At 37.6% G+C, this 13,270-nt stretch overlaps 2 protein-coding genes and 1 non-coding gene across 4 annotated transcripts; 1 reads left to right on the top strand and 2 right to left on the bottom strand.

Annotated features, from left to right (window-relative positions):
• Positions 1–527: 527 nt before the first annotated feature.
• On the bottom strand, positions 528–1,994 carry LOC101302792. Of its 2 annotated transcripts, none has more exons than XR_183865.1 (2): positions 1,449–1,994; positions 528–1,253 (listed from the first exon to the last, which is right to left on the bottom strand). It is a non-coding gene; the product is annotated as an uncharacterized LOC101302792 (transcript). The 2 variants fall into 2 exon arrangements; XR_183866.1 differs by having other exon boundaries at positions 528–1,203.
• A 2,021-nt stretch (positions 1,995–4,015) lies between these two features.
• Positions 4,016–6,114, top strand: LOC101302504 (acyl carrier protein 1, chloroplastic-like). Its single transcript, XM_004289563.1, has 4 exons — positions 4,016–4,432; positions 4,790–4,900; positions 5,255–5,377; positions 5,779–6,114. The coding sequence occupies exons 1-4, from the start codon at positions 4,370–4,372 to the stop codon at positions 5,905–5,907; spliced, it is 426 nt and encodes a 141-aa protein (XP_004289611.1). The 5' UTR covers positions 4,016–4,369; the 3' UTR covers positions 5,908–6,114.
• A 1,018-nt stretch (positions 6,115–7,132) lies between these two features.
• LOC101302213 lies at positions 7,133–10,618 on the bottom strand. The gene is made up of 6 exons (XM_004289562.1): positions 10,166–10,618; positions 9,166–9,357; positions 8,699–8,861; positions 8,522–8,624; positions 8,347–8,428; positions 7,133–8,214 (listed from the first exon to the last, which is right to left on the bottom strand). Exons 1-6 carry the CDS (start codon positions 10,457–10,459, stop codon positions 8,137–8,139), a joined length of 912 nt encoding a protein of 303 aa, XP_004289610.1. The 5' UTR covers positions 10,460–10,618; the 3' UTR covers positions 7,133–8,136.
• Positions 10,619–13,270: the final 2,652 nt, after the last annotated feature.

Here is a 13,270-nt window from a genome sequence, read left to right as displayed (position 1 = left end):
AAACCCACTGCGTTGGTTGTACCGGCCGTTAGGACGACTCCACTTAAAAGAGAGCGTCCTCTTTCTCTCTCAAGTCAGTCTCCCCACTGCTTCCGGGTTTTTACGCAACAGTGTGTACCTGATTTTCTATTTTATTTATTTTATATTAATTCTCTTGGGTCAACCGGGTCGGCCCGTTTTAATAGCGGGTTATCGGTAAAGGCGATTCCGACCGATACGTCGGTTTGGGAGTCCGGCCGCTCGATTCTACGAAATCAGTGTATATGGAATGTATTTAACGACGATAGATAATTTTTCGATTTTTCTTAATAATCAATTTAGTGTTATGTATATGAATCTTATGAGGTATAACGAGTCATACATACTTATTACGTTTTTTAGTTTTGATTCTTTCTTTTTTCGTTTGATATAAAGTGAGTATAGTGAAAGAGTGAAATAGCAAGTCATGGATAACTTTGAAGATTATGTCTAGCTCCACCGAAAAGGAGATAATTCTTTGCTTGATTTGATTATCCCTTTTGGCACCAAAAAGACTCGACCTTTTTCTATATATTCCTCTTCTTTTCTTTTTGTTCTTTTAAGCTTTACTTCATCTTCATGGAATCTAAAATTGCTTACCTTGATTAAGCAAGGAGATTTACACATAGCATTAGTAAATCGGTGCAAACAGGGTTTCGGCACCGCCGCGGCGTGATAGGGAAAGCCTACCTAAGAATCTTTCTGCTATATAATTTGCTTTTGACGTTTTACTTACTTGTGTCCTAATCGACATTCTATCTCACCTCTGTCAACATCTATTAGTGGACGATTTGATTCCCCTAAGTACTACGTACGTACGTATATTACCTATTCGTCTGATTCCTCTAAACGCCACCTTCATTCTCCATTTCCATCTCAGAAAAGAAACAAGAAAACTTCTTCATGAATCATGACATTTTGTATGATGGGAGATTGGGAGACCAGCTTTTAGTTGGGGCCTCTCCATGGTACTCTTTCGAGCTGAAGCTACTTGTCACTAGGTTGCAATTAGAATCTATTGATATCTGCAATACGAACAGTTATATATATGTAGCGACTCTTATTTTGCAGATTTCTCTTTAACAATCACCGGATCGATGGCGCTGAGAATCAACAACTTTTCTCTTCTTCTTCTTCTTCTTCTTCTTCTTCTTCTTTTTCTTCTTAATTCGTATTGTTCATTTCCTGGTAAAATTTCGAAAAATCAAGCGAACTACTACAGCAACAAATCGTTTCTGCATAAACCAGTAAAACGTACATATGATCGATCATATGATCAGGCTCACACAACCTTCAGGTATAAATAATCCTTCAAAAACAAGACAACAAGAACAAAGCAAATCACATATTCTATTCCTCATCAGAAACCCTAGATCTAATTAAGATCACAAGCATACCATCATATATAGGGTTTTTAATACACTTCAAACCTGTAGGTGACACGGCACAATTCTACTGGCATGGGTTACATTCGGAGAAGGAAACACTGCATGGTGATGCCCTCTCCGGCCGGCTGCAAACCCGATCAAGACGGCGACGGCATTGACTCGCCACTTTTTGATCTTTATCATGCAGAATCCTATATATGCGTCGGTTTTCAGCAGTGGTGAAAAATAATGTGTAACCAAGCATAGGATGCCACATCGTGCAGCATATTATAACAAGAGCATCAGCAAACGTAATATGTGTTGAGTTGCATGCCCGGGGAAGTTGGTTTCCACAGCTCGATGAATCCATTGGAGGCACCAGCCGTCGGTGGATCGGAGAAGAATCGAGCACACTCGATCTGTGTGAGTGTATGACGACCTGAACTGTATTGTACGTACGCGAAAGACTAGTTGGATACAAGTCATGTTCTTATTCCGTGTCCTGTTCAGTAGGAGCTAATCTGTCGATTCTAGATCAATCTCAAAGATCACCGCTTCACCAATAGCTAAAATCTCTTCGAGCCTCTGTTTCTATCTGTATATATATTTGAATTACGCTCTACATATGCGTCATCTCTTGCACACAAAGTGTGTGTGTATAGATCCTTAAGGAGTCGAGTCGTGTAAAACTTGTTCGGGACATAGAACTTGAATGTGATCCGAATCATTCGATCGATATTGATTGATATATTAATTTCCATATATGTCTCAACTCAATATATACGGAACAATATTGAATGCTTAGCTAGTTTATATAGGAATTGTTGGAATAAATGACATGACAGACCTAAGATTTTAGGTTTGGATGGACTGAAATTTTTTTCTTAAAGTTCTTTTGTTCTAGGATATTTCATATATGTGCATTGGCCTTATGCCATCAGGATATGTAGTTAGAATATGACTATGTATTTTTTATCATTACCATATTGGTACTTTGTAATTCCCTATATAAAAAGCTTCTATCAATGAATATAAGATGATGATTCTCTTGTTATCTTTGTCTCTACAGTTTATACTTCATCATCTTTAAATTTTTTTCTTCTATATTTTACATATCACATTTTAGATTAAAAACATATCAAATAATTACGTAGTTAACTGATCATTAATAAATCAATATTACAACATTTTATGAAAATTCGATAACAAAAGTTAAATATAAAAGAACATACTTACTCAAATTGAACCCTACGATCTTGAATAGAAGCAAAATATAATAACTAAACACACAATCACCGCTTTAACAATACAGTAAACGTTTAACAATACAGTAAACGAGTGTATAATCCTTAAATCTAACTAAATGGAAAAACACAATTTAATAACTATGAATCAAACGTTGGTACTATTACAACTATATATATACACACACACACACACACACACACACATCATTAGCATTATTCATCTACAATAAAGTAAACAAACAATTGAGATTAGAATTAAAATATAAAAAGAAATACAGTGTGATGGGATGATGATGGGATATTGAGATTATCAAGGCATTAATCAATTGAGATTTGAGATGATGGGATATTGGGACTAAATTTGATCAAGACATTAATCAATTGAGATTTAAGAACTAGGTCATATGATACATACAAAACTCCAAGAGAATGACCGATATAACTAATAATCATACCTGCAGATTAAAGAGAGAAAGTTTGGCACTTGGCTTAAAATTAGTAAGCAACCAATTGAGATTAGAATTAGAATATCAATAGAAATGTAGTGCGATGGGATGATGGGATATTGAGACTATCAAGACATTAATCAATTGAGATTTGAGATGATGGGATATTGGGACTAAATTTGATCAAGGCATTAATCAATTGAGATTTGAGAACTAGGTCATATGACATGTACAAGACCCTACAAGAGGATGACCGATATAACTAAGAATCATACATGCAGATTAAAGAGAGAAAGCGTGGCACTTGGCTTAGCTGCTTTGGCAGAAGAGAACGAAGACGTATACAACGACAAAGCAAAAGAAATAAAGAGAAGAAAGTTGACCTAAAATATACTAAATGAGCAACTGCTTTTAATAAAATAAATAATATATATGTAATCAGATAAAAAAAATCATATGGATTAAGTTCAATTACATAAAGAAATTTGGGGTGGGCTGATTTTCATAATTTAACTTTTTTTAATTATAAATATGCAACAAAACAATGTTTTCTCAAAATCTGGTATGGGTTGTAGCCCACCGTAACCCGTGTGTAAGTACGTCTTTGGTTGGAATATGATTCATTCAATTTGTATGGTATTATGGTATATATAGCTCCATAGAATGCATAGTTAGGTAAGCTCGCTTCTTGAAGTAGAATATGAGCACAAAAATTAGCTATTAGAGGGGTAACCTGATAAACTCGATCAGCATAACATAATACAGGCATGAGTATTGAGCATAACATAAATCTATTTATGTATGGCTAAAACTTGAAAATAGAAAACCATATTATCACATAAGCACGTACGTAAACCCTAATAAGTTATACACAAGTTGATTTGTAAACTAGATGAGGTACATTACTTTTAATCTGACATCAATTACTCGTTAATTCATCATGTACATTGGCCGGTTGGCCACAATAAAAATGTTTGATGTGAAATTTCAATTTCAAAATGCGACTTGACTCATTTCGTACATGTTTTGAGTCGTGTTTATCTCTACCCCGAATCCATATTCCATAACCTAGCCAGACGCCCAAACAATTTTTAACCGGAGTAATTTTTTCGATTTACTTTGTTTCACTCAGATAGTACACGTGTCGAATAGTGAGCTCCTCTTCGCCTGCAGTCAGTATCAGAAACCAAACAGCCTACCTATAAATACCAACAAACCAACGACCTCTCTTTTTCACTTGTCCTCGTTCTCGCCGTCTCTCTGTCTTTTAGAACTCTCCTCGATCGCATCAATGGCCGCCACCACAGGAGCTGCTTCTTCGATCTCACTCCGCTCTCGCCTTCACCAGAATCTTGTAATCCCATTTCACTTTGTTTTCATTTTTTCTGGGAGATTCTTATGTCTAAGTTTGATTTTAGTTTTATTTAATTGCTTGTAGTTTTTTTAGTAGTAGTAGTAGTGAGATTTGGTTGAATCTAATATTGATTTATAAATTCATTTTTGGGTTATATTAGTTCTACTTGTCATTGGGTTGATTATAAGAATACTGTTGAATTGTACAAGATTTTGGATCCATTTTTTCAATAGTATAATGTTTACGGAGATCTTTTGCTATTTTGTTATTGATTTGAGATATTGGATTGGACCCTGTTGATGTGATATATTGATTTGAGTGTTTACTGAAGCAGTCATGGTTTAACATGTTTAACAGGCACTGTCCAGGGTCAATGGTCTTAAGCCAGTTTCACTGTCTGGTAATGGAAGAAGTTCTCTTTCTTTCGGGTTACAGCAGCGTTCAGTACGGCTTCAGATTTGCTGCGCGGTATGTTTTGATTTGTTATGAAGTGCTTTTTAACACTCATGCATGTACAATAGATTTGTGTTACATTGTCCGAACCATCAGAAATAGTTTCAATCTTCACAAAGTTTAGATCTTGAACTGGATTGATGGTAAGTTATAAGTTAGTGAACTTTCTATGCGGAGAGGTACAAAAATATGTATTTATGTCCTGCACTTGGATTCATCCAAGTGACTGCTTGAAGTAAGAAGACGATAGTAAAAAGTAAAAATCCAAAACATCATTGATGATCATCATGGTTGAATCTTGATAGTTGATAATGTTACATTGATAATCATTTTAGTTGAATCTTGATATTGTTACTTGTCTTTGAGCAGGCCAAACCAGAGACAGTGGACAAGGTGTGCCAGATAGTTAGAAAGCAACTTGCATTACCAGATGACTCAGCAGTTTCTGGAGAGTCAAAATTTTCTGCACTTGGAGCTGATTCTCTTGATACGGTACATTTGATTTTGTTATATGCTCTTGTTATATTCCTGTCCCCTGAATTATCTGTCTTTTTATGAGCCTGGTACTTTTTTTTCCTTTCACTGTTCAGTAAAGAGCTTTTTTTCTATGTCTTTTTCTTGTGCTTTTTCTGCAAGCTTGTTGAATCAGATTCTTTCCTCTGATGGATTTTTATCTACCATAAACAGCAGAATAGTTTGTCTAGGGGTTGAATAGTGAAAAGTAAACTACAATTTGAATAATGTCCAATATTTTTTTCTCATAAAGGACATTCTTTCTATTTAGAACCCTTTGGGAGCAACAAAAGTAGAATTGTTTTAAGTTTTCCATCGATCTGGCACTTGCTAAATTTATGCTTGTACATTTGAATTTACTCAAGTGATGCCAATTTCAGGTTGAGATTGTGATGGGACTTGAAGAGGAATTTGGTATTAGTGTGGAAGAGGAGAGTGCTCAGAGCATTGCAACTGTTCAGGATGCTGCGGATCTTATCGAGAAGCTCATTGAGAAGACCAAGGCTTAGAAGAAGAAATGAGAAAACAAGAGTCAATCCTAGCCTGCATTAGATAATTATTTGGTTGGTAGACTGGTTATGTATGCAGTCATTTTGTGTGAAATTTGAACCTGATAGCGGTTGAGTGTTAAATTATGAATGTATGGATTTGAGTTTGTGTGGTCAAGCTCCTTTCTTTCCTATATTTCTGATGAAATAGAGAATGGCCTTACAATATCTTCAAATCTTCATTATGATAATCTCATTCAAGTTCTATTTAAACCAAGTTTTTGGTCATTGCAGATTTTGCACAAATTTGAACAGGCCAAACTGTAAAACAATGTAAAGGCATCATTGTACCACACAACTGTGTATTGACTGGTTGCGCAAGAGGCTCCAAGCCGAATAACAATGGTGTTATATAGTACATCAGGTATATCTTGATTTTGGTCGATGATACTCGAAGTGAACAGATGGCCAAATACTTGCTACTCCCACAGAATTTCATGTTATCTCCTCCTCCTCCCTTTATTATGGATTCAAATCCAATGAATCACAAGTTCACAACTAAGAGCTACAAGCGCAGATAAGCATGGGAGAGCAACTAAAACATAGAAACCATCAAAATGTTTTCACCAATTCCCGCAGATTAGAAGGTTGGAGAAGTACATGTATGTGTGTTTGACACGATTTTGCATAGTATGCTGCAACTACAAGTCGAAGACCTGAAGAAAACCTAGTGGAGTAGAGATATAGAAATGATCGTGTTTTTTTTTTTTTGTTAACTTTTAATATTAAACACTGATTGTTACGGAGACCATACATCTATCAACCTAGTAGTAGACAAAGGCATATTGGATGGTTGCAACCACATGTACATCATTGTTGCTCTTTAAGCTCATTGTCGCCTGTCCTTAGCCACAGCACCAGCACTGCTCTCTCCGACTATGTTACTGGGAATGTATGAATATGAAGCAAATGATCCACCCTTTAGTGTCTCAGTCTGTGCTGTGAAAGACTGCTGCTGCAGTCCATGAGTATCACCAACATGATCAACATCAACCTGAACACATAATCGTCGTAAAGTGGATAGTCTTGTACATTGTCATGATCAGTGATCTCTTCTTTAGGATGATATGATGGCAGTGGTAGGGATGTGAGTACCGATTCGCTCGCATTGTTAACATGATCACTGCTGGTGGTGGAGGCATCATTATCCTCTAAATGTCATTCAGCTCATCCAGCTCACGCTCATGATTAATGGCCTCATTATCAACATGATTTTGGGACACTTCCTTTGCAACTAACTTTCTCATTTTATCAGCATTGACTCGGATTCGGCAGAGCACATATTCATGAGGAAGCTTGCTAGTCCTTTAAGGAGGAACACTAAACTCATGCATGATCCAGCAACGGTCTTGAACAGATTCATTATTCTCATTACATCTCCCTTACACCCTCTTCTTAATCTTGGAATCAAATATGGTGACCCCTTCGTCCTTTCGTCTCCAGGTCCCAGAACCACCTTCAAGCATACACAGACGCCGAGTCACTCAACTTCTTTGGTTTGCTAAAGAAATACAGGTCTTCACTTTCGTCTTGTCCAGGTCCTCCAAAGACCAAACTCTGTCCAAATTTCCCATGGCTCTGTCTTGCCACAAAGATCAAAGCTTTTGATTTGTGTCTCGTACTTGAATGGTTCTCCGGAAACTTTGTGGCGAAGGTAATAGTAGTTCCCTAACAATTCTTGGTCAGTTGTATGAAACCTAAAACCAACTGAAAAGACGGTATAATATGTATGCCTGTATGGAATCAAATTACTTTAGGAACTTGGAAACGACAAGTTTCGGACTCCTTAACTGAGTCTACAACGAAAATGTTGAAGGAAGAACGCAGAGAGAAGAAAGAGTTAAAGAGAATTCTGACAGTCTTATTCATTGATATGGGTCTCTACTTATAGATAGAGTGCAGGTGCAGCTAAGGAAATCGGAAGGAGTGAGCCTCGCAACGAAAGCTTACCGAAGCAGCAAAAGCATGCCATCAGAAATCTTTCAAATACATATTTATGTACTTGTGGGATTGCAAAAGCAACACGGTATACAATATAACATCCTACAAAACTCTAACAAAATTTACTTCAATTGAGGCATTTTGCGATCAGACTTCACTTATCAGAAAAAGGATATTTGACTTCTATATACAGCCAAGAAGACTTCAGTTCTGGAACGCACGACCATCTTCAATATGGTGGTTGCTGCATCACTCCCAATCAGCATCAAAGAACCCAGCATCTTTCATCTCTGAATAATATACATTCTCCAAATGTAAATCGTCCTCCTGTCATCCAAGTGCAATAACCAATCAGGACAATACTACCATCTTAACAAGAAAAAAAAACTTACAAACTAAAACAATGGGTGAACCAAATAAAGAAAAGAGAACATTTATCAATTGATGAAGGATGATGACCTGGAAGAAGTCTGCTAGAAATGTTACATATAAAAGAGGAAGATAGAAGGCATGGTAACAGACAATAGTGGCCCCATATAACCTGCAAATAAGAATTTGAAAATATAAGAAGACGATACATAATTTGAACAAAATATTCATAATCCGGAATGTTTAACTCAAAGACTATACATACCAATACGCAAATCCAGCTCCATTTCCCGTGAGTCCACAAGCAAACAATGCCAGCACATTCATCAGAAACATGATAGCTGTATAGTTGTAGAACGCAGGTCTTGCTGCACAAAAAGAAAAGAGACATTAGAATTTGTTAAAAGGCTATAGAATAGATGTAAATATGAAAGGAACTTACCAGGTAACCTGTCTCTCCACTTGGAATGGTACATGAACAATATGAAACCATAAACTGCAGTAAGTACTAGCCTATGGACAGACCACAGGTTCCACTTCATCCGATGCGTATGATCATTGTCATCGACAAACAGCGGAATTCCAAATCCAAACATATAAATTGCCTGGAAGAAGGACAGTGTGCAATTAAAGCTCCATCAACATGCATTTCCAACGAAAATTGTGCAACAACAATCTAGCATGTGATTCAATTCGCAGAAGGTATCACATTATTTGAATCGCTTCAAACATGGCAAAAGAGTTGCATTTGGTACATAACCCCTAAATGGAAACTAAGAACTTTAGTATATGCAGCTACAGTGAAGTGCAATAGAAGTTCCACTGTCCTATTACTATTCTAGAAGTCAGTAAAAGCATAGCTAGCTCAGAAGTATGAAAAATCTATATTGAGCAAAACAAAAGTGATACCTTCAGAAGTATATCCACACCAACAAGGATTCCTGAGACAACAAATGTTCGTGTCAACGCTTCCAGTCCACTTGCATAATTCCCTTGGAGTAAAAATGCCAGCAAGCTTACTTCCAAAAATAACATTCCGGAAGTTGTAAACAAAGATAAGACATTCCATGCCAGTTCTTTATCAGGTGTGCATTCCCATGCCTGTGCCAATAAAGTGACAACCCAACCTGGTATTAGGTACAAGAAATGCCTATGAACGTAAACAAATACAGTAATCAAACCAGCAAAAAACCCAAATAACAATCATAGTGTTCATAGACTAACTTCTGTCCTAACACTAGAAATCCTTTTATGCATTCAATACATCCCCCAATCGGATTCACAATTGCAAAATAAGAATCACACTACTCAGCTAGGACGTCTCATACATAAACCTCATAACAGAATCAACCAACCAAGTGAAAATCTAGACGTTGTATTTACTCCGGCTCACATACGATAAAGTATGTATCCTAATCCAAGTGGTACAATGTTGATATGTAAACCTCATAACAGAATCAAGAAACCAAGTGCAAATCGCAACTTTGTATTTACCCCAGCAAACATACAACAAAGTTAGTATCAAAAATGAACAATCTAAGACCAAACCTATTCAATAAACCCTCCAAGATAACACTTCCATATATTACTGATTCCAACGACACCTATCAAAGTATCAATAAATACCACACTACGAGACTAACTTTCCATCACAAGGCCACCGCAATCTATCACAACCCTAAACAACAACAACAACAACAACAAAAAAACCTGAAACTACAACCCCACTATTCAGCTCAAAAATCACGAGCACAGACAAAAACAAGTCTGGCAAAAAAATCAAAGAGCCACTCTTATATCAGCAACCAATCACTACACTAATGTTTCGAAACTTTCAACATTCATAACAAATTACACAAAAGATCAAAACTTTAGCTACAAAACTCCAAAAGCTGGAAACTTTCCGAACCTGAAGAAAGCACCAAGCGAGATTGAGCAAGCTAACGAGCCAGAGGCAGCCGTAGTAGGCCATCATGATATACGAGCGGCCATGAGATAGCTTCGAAAAGCTCTTCCTGGATTGATAGCCCAAGTAGAGAGCAAAGAGAAGCGAGGACATGATGAGCGCCACGTTGTGCCAGAGCCCATGGCACTGACCCAGCCAGCTGTACAATCTGTGACCCGAAATGGGTTCGCCTAGGGTTGAATTTGGGGCCTGCGGGAGTGGAATTGGGAGCAGAGGGTGCGGGACCGGAGCTGCCATTAGCGCATTTCAGGTGGGAAATTAGGGATTTGGGAAATTGGGGGATTCGATTCGAAAATCGAAACCCTAGGATTTGGAGAATTGGGATTTTGTTGGTTTTGGGTTTGGAAGAAATGGGAGGAGAGAGTGATCACGTTGTCGTCTGAATTTGTATGACCGTTAAGTCAGAGAAAGGAGGTTTGTTAGGTGGTGCCGACCAAATTGCGGGGGCGGGTAAATTATGTGGGTTTGGGCCTGGGCTGATCCGATCCGATACCCGGATTAGTTCGATAGAAAGGAAAATGATTAAATTCAGTGTGCTATCCTGAACTTTAGGTCAGGTGTGTGTCTCTGTTCTTTTTTTTCAATCACGTGTACCCTATATTCTGAAAATCTATCAAACTCAGACAAAATTCAAAATTATACCCAAAAGTGACGTCATGATCTGACATGGAAGAGACAACAATAACCCACTTGTCAGTTTTTAACCCCCCAAAGAGGGTAAAAATGTCATTTTGCCCATTTTACTGTTTTTTTATTAGAACTGATTTTTTTTACTTTACCATTTTTTTTTTCGTGTTTTCTTCTCCTGTCCTTCCTCTCTCTCGATCTCTCTCCAACTCTCATCTTCCCCAAATTTCTTTTTAAACCCTAGAACTATTACACCCTGAAAGAACCCGTTTCATTTGAACAATCATAAAGACCTCCAACCTAAGAAATATGAAAATGAAGTTGAATGTACACTCAGATAGTACTGGGGAACTACCAAACTACTACTAAAATAGCAACATTGTTCTCAATCCATGCCATCAACCACTTCCCAACCCTAATTCTGCAATTCCTAAATGGCAACAATTCCCAGTAAAAACTGGAAAACCCCACCTCAAATGCGGTACACTCTCAAGAACTGCAAAGACTTCATTTACACACCAAAGCCATAAACAAATTTTCACTATTGGATCAGATCACAACCAATTGCAGGTAGATACAACAACTTCATTCAATTATAAATTTCAAAACCCAAAAAAAAAAAACCAAAAAGAAAAAAAATTAGTGGGATGGGATTGAGCTAACTAAGCTGAAGATCCGGCCGGGCCGGTCATCAATCCAGTGTTCTCCTTATTGACGTGCAAATCCTTTGTCTTCCTCAGCATCACGTGCACCACCACCACCACCACTGCGATCGACAGAGCCACCAGGATGTTCATCGTGGCCGACGTCAGAAAGAGAAGCACAATCTTCACGACAGTGCTGCCGAAGAGGACGAGCGGCTCGTCTGGGAGGAAGTAGAGGAAGAGCCAGGCGGCGAGCATCACGATGAGGACGATGAGCGAGATCAGGTGCCAGAGGAGGCTGAGGAAGAGGATTAGGAGGACGACGATGGCGTAGTTCATGCGGAAGTAGGCGGCGTTGTAGCGGAGGCGCGTGAGCTCGTCGTCGAAGCAGTGGGGGAAGGTGAGGGAGCGGAAGTCGAACATGAGCTTCCATGGTCCGGTAGAAAGATTGACGGAGGGTTAGGGATTGAAAAGAAATTTGGGGAAGATGAGAGTTGCAGAGAGAGATCGAGAGAGAGGAAGGAGAGGAGAAGAAAACAGAAAGAAAAAAATGGCAAAGTAAAAAAAATAAGTTCTAATAAAAAAAAAACAGTAAAATAGGCAAAATGACATCTTTATCCTCTTTGGGAGGTTAAAAACTGACAAGTGGGTCATTGTTGTCTCTTCCACGTCAGATTCATGACGTCACTTTTTTGGTATAATTTTGAATTTTGTCTGAGTTTGATAGATTTTCAGAGTACAGGGGTGCACGTGATTGAAAAAAAAAAACAGGGACACACCTGATGAGTGACCTAAAGTTCAGGGTAGCACACTGAATTTAATTCAAAGGAAAACTAGCTTCATGCATTTGTGAAGTAACTCATTTTAGATTTCATTACGCCTCTCTCGTCTGCCGTGTTATAACGTGATTAAGAATTTTGAGATGTATCAGCTCATTGTCGGACTCAAATGTCTCATGCGACAAGAATCGAGTTAAATGTATCAGGTCATTATCGGGACTCAAATGTATCACGCGACACAACTGTTCTATTTAAGAACAATTTTCATGAGACTACTTTGTAAAGAGAAACTAGCGTTCATAAACCTTAGCGTTCATTAATTTTGATGCAGTGTTTAGTTTAAGGTCCTTCGGTTGAAGAATATTTTATCGACTCTTGTGTCTTTTTAGAATATTATTGACTTAGTGTGATATGATAATGTTGTTGTTGCTTGAAACTTGATGGAGGTTATTGGTGTGTACTACAGTTTGGGGTTTTGCTATTTTCGTGCATGAAATTGAAAACGATGGATCTGACGTAGAATCTTTCCTATATTTTCCATTAGATTATGTAGTATTTTGACTGAAATGGAACAAATAAACTGAAATTCAATTTCTTTAGACAAAGAACATTATTCTTTTTTGGTACAATGGAGGCAATGGTGAGAAAGAATTCGAAAGAAAATTACTACAACGAAAGCCTTATATTTGCTAGAAGATAAAAAAAATGATCGAGTGTTACAGCAACTGTAAGGGCATATATGAAATATCATAATGAGGGATGTTTGTCTCAAACAGTAACCGTTACACACTGATTCAAACCACCGTGGCCTAATGAACGTGGAAAGCTCCATTGTATTTCTCCCTCTCCGCCTTAATGTTCGGATCGTATATCAGTTTTGCTTCAACTCCAGAATTCCTTTTTGATTCGGTTAGTTTTCATTTTACACAAATCTAAATTTGGATTAAAAGGCTGTAAAATTCACTGCCTTCATGTTCCACTGTTCAACATTTGAAGCT

The sequence above is a fragment of the Fragaria vesca genome, linkage group LG2 (assembly GCF_000184155.1).
Source record: "Fragaria vesca subsp. vesca linkage group LG2, FraVesHawaii_1.0, whole genome shotgun sequence".
Taxonomy (NCBI): Eukaryota; Viridiplantae; Streptophyta; class Magnoliopsida; order Rosales; family Rosaceae; genus Fragaria; species Fragaria vesca.
This window is presented reverse-complemented; position numbering and strand designations above follow the sequence as displayed.

Bases quoted from the DNA above. Each gene is read 5' to 3' on its own strand.
- LOC101302213 (XM_004289562.1), bottom strand. From the start codon at position 10,459: ATGGCAGCTCCGGTCCCGCACCCTCTGCTCCCAATTCCACTCCCGCAG. The intron at 9,358-10,165 runs GTTCGGAAAGTT...TTATTGGCACAG, and splicing joins TCGCTTGGTGCTTTCTTCAG to GCATGGGAATGCACACCTGA. The intron at 8,625-8,698 runs GTAAGTTCCTTT...CTTTTTGTGCAG, and splicing joins GTGGAGAGACAGGTTACCTG to CAAGACCTGCGTTCTACAAC.
- LOC101302504 (XM_004289563.1), top strand. From the start codon at position 4,370: ATGGCCGCCACCACAGGAGCTGCTTCTTCGATCTCACTCCGCTCTCGC. The intron at 4,433-4,789 runs GTAATCCCATTT...CATGTTTAACAG, and splicing joins CTCGCCTTCACCAGAATCTT to GCACTGTCCAGGGTCAATGG. The intron at 4,901-5,254 runs GTATGTTTTGAT...GTCTTTGAGCAG, and splicing joins GGCTTCAGATTTGCTGCGCG to GCCAAACCAGAGACAGTGGA.